This window comes from Galeopterus variegatus, unplaced genomic scaffold (genome assembly GCF_000696425.1).
Source record: "Galeopterus variegatus unplaced genomic scaffold, G_variegatus-3.0.2 Scaffold639, whole genome shotgun sequence".
In the NCBI taxonomy this organism is placed as follows: Eukaryota; Metazoa; Chordata; class Mammalia; order Dermoptera; family Cynocephalidae; genus Galeopterus; species Galeopterus variegatus.
This window is the reverse complement of record NW_007726750.1, coordinates 348,425-350,177: the sequence shown is the minus strand read 5'-3', so window position 1 is coordinate 350,177 and position 1,753 is coordinate 348,425. Positions and strand designations below refer to the sequence as shown.

Genomic DNA, 1,753 nt, shown 5'->3' with positions numbered 1-1,753 from the left:
AAAAAGAAAGAAAGAAATTAGATATACTCCGTATAGGTGATCAAGGTCAAGGGAGCGTGATACCTAGACCAGCCCCATCGATAGGAAGTCAAGTGTAGTGGGGGTGTAGGGGGCCCGGACAGGGAGCCCCCTGCCCCACGTTTTCATTCCTCTGCTTCCACTTCTCAGGAGACTGCCTCCTGGACGCCCCCGCCTCGGCCCTGCCCCTCCCCACAGACCTCCCGGGCCGCAAGGCCCTCTACGAGCTGGACCAACAGTGTAAGCAGATCTTTGGGCCGGGCTTCCGCCACTGCCCCAACACCTCTGCACAGGACATCTGTGCCCAACTCTGGTGCCACACCGACAGTGCTGAGCCCCTCTGCCACACCAAGAATGGGAGCCTGCCCTGGGCTGATGGCACGCCTTGTGGGCCCGGGCACCTGTGCTGGGATGGCAGCTGTCTGCCTGAGGAGGAAGTGGAGAGGCCCAAGGTGAGGGAGACCCACTGGGGGTGGGGGGAGGGAGGGCAGAGGAAGATGTGGAGGGAGGGAGAGAGAAGGGGTGTGGGAGGGGGAGGGCTGTTCTCAAGGGGGACCACACTTGAGAGTCAAGAACTAAGAGACATTGGGCCAGGCTGCAACATATGACTCCTAAGTAAAATCACTCATCTTTTAATGAACACACCAAAGTATATCCCTTGGAGACTGTACTCATAGTTAGTGGAATGACGCTGCCATTGCTCTGGGCATTTGGGAACTCCCCCTTGGAGATGCTTGGAGTGACTGGATGGCATATGCATGTTGGTGAGAGGTGTGAGGACCAGAAGGTGGCACTCAATGATGGAAGCCATTACAAATTCCATTACAATAGGAACATTCCTTCAAGAATTGAGCAGAAAGTATTCATAGTCTACCCATGTTTGAACTGAATTCTTAATTAGAGGTAGGAGCATGAGAGTAATTGTGGGAATTTCATTCACAAAGAGGAGGAGGGGAGAAGAAATCACAGCCACCTCTGACCAGACAGAGAAAACTTGCAGGAAGAAAGAAGACAATGCTAGTGAGCATTTTTAAATGATCCACTTCTTTGCCCCACTTGTAGTACATCCAAACTGTGAGGCTGGTCACACTTCTCTTACCATGGGTCACGAGCCATCGCTATGAAACAGGGTCTGCTGAATTCGCAGCCTGGTGCCAGCCCAGAGTGGGTTCACCAGGGTGGCCCAGGCACTCCCCAGGGGCTGTCCTTCCCTGTGGGTCTTTTGTACTGAGCCTCAGGAGCCTGCTTGGGCTGGGCAAGCCGCTCACTCTTGTCCTAAGCCTGAGCCAGCACAGGGGTCATGCGTTCATCCGCAGCCACCTCCCATTCCCCCATGCCATGTGTTCTCTTCCCACCTTATTGAGGGGAGAGGCTCGTCCGCTGATCTCCAGAAGCAGAGCCAAGCTAAGTGCAGAGAGAGGTTGACATGAAATGACCATGGATGATGTTTATCTATTTTTAAGGAGAAAAGACAGATTATAAAATACTCTATGTAGAGTGACACTAATACCCTAAGTTTTGGTCACATTTTCACCTAGGTAAGAGCCTGACCAAAAGGGGAAAATTGTTAAATAAAATTATAGGTGGCCATTGTTTTAGACTGAATTCCTGCACTAGGCTCCAAAAGACCAAACTAAAAATCAGAATGGATTATCCCTGCTGTGTTCCACATCACCAAACCGAGTTGTGGTATGATCTAAGAAATCAGGGGGCCGGCCCGGTGGCGCACTGGATA

At 51.9% G+C, this 1,753-nt stretch overlaps 1 protein-coding gene across 1 annotated transcript in view; it reads left to right on the top strand.

Moving 5' to 3' along the window:
- Nucleotides 1-1,753, top strand: part of ADAMTS8 (ADAM metallopeptidase with thrombospondin type 1 motif, 8) — a 30,611-nt gene that overhangs the window by 20,277 nt on the left and 8,581 nt on the right. The window contains exon 6 of the mRNA XM_008570881.1: nucleotides 169-470. Within this exon, the coding sequence (XP_008569103.1) occupies nucleotides 169-470 (302 nt within the window). The remainder of the gene's footprint in view (nucleotides 1-168; nucleotides 471-1,753) is intronic.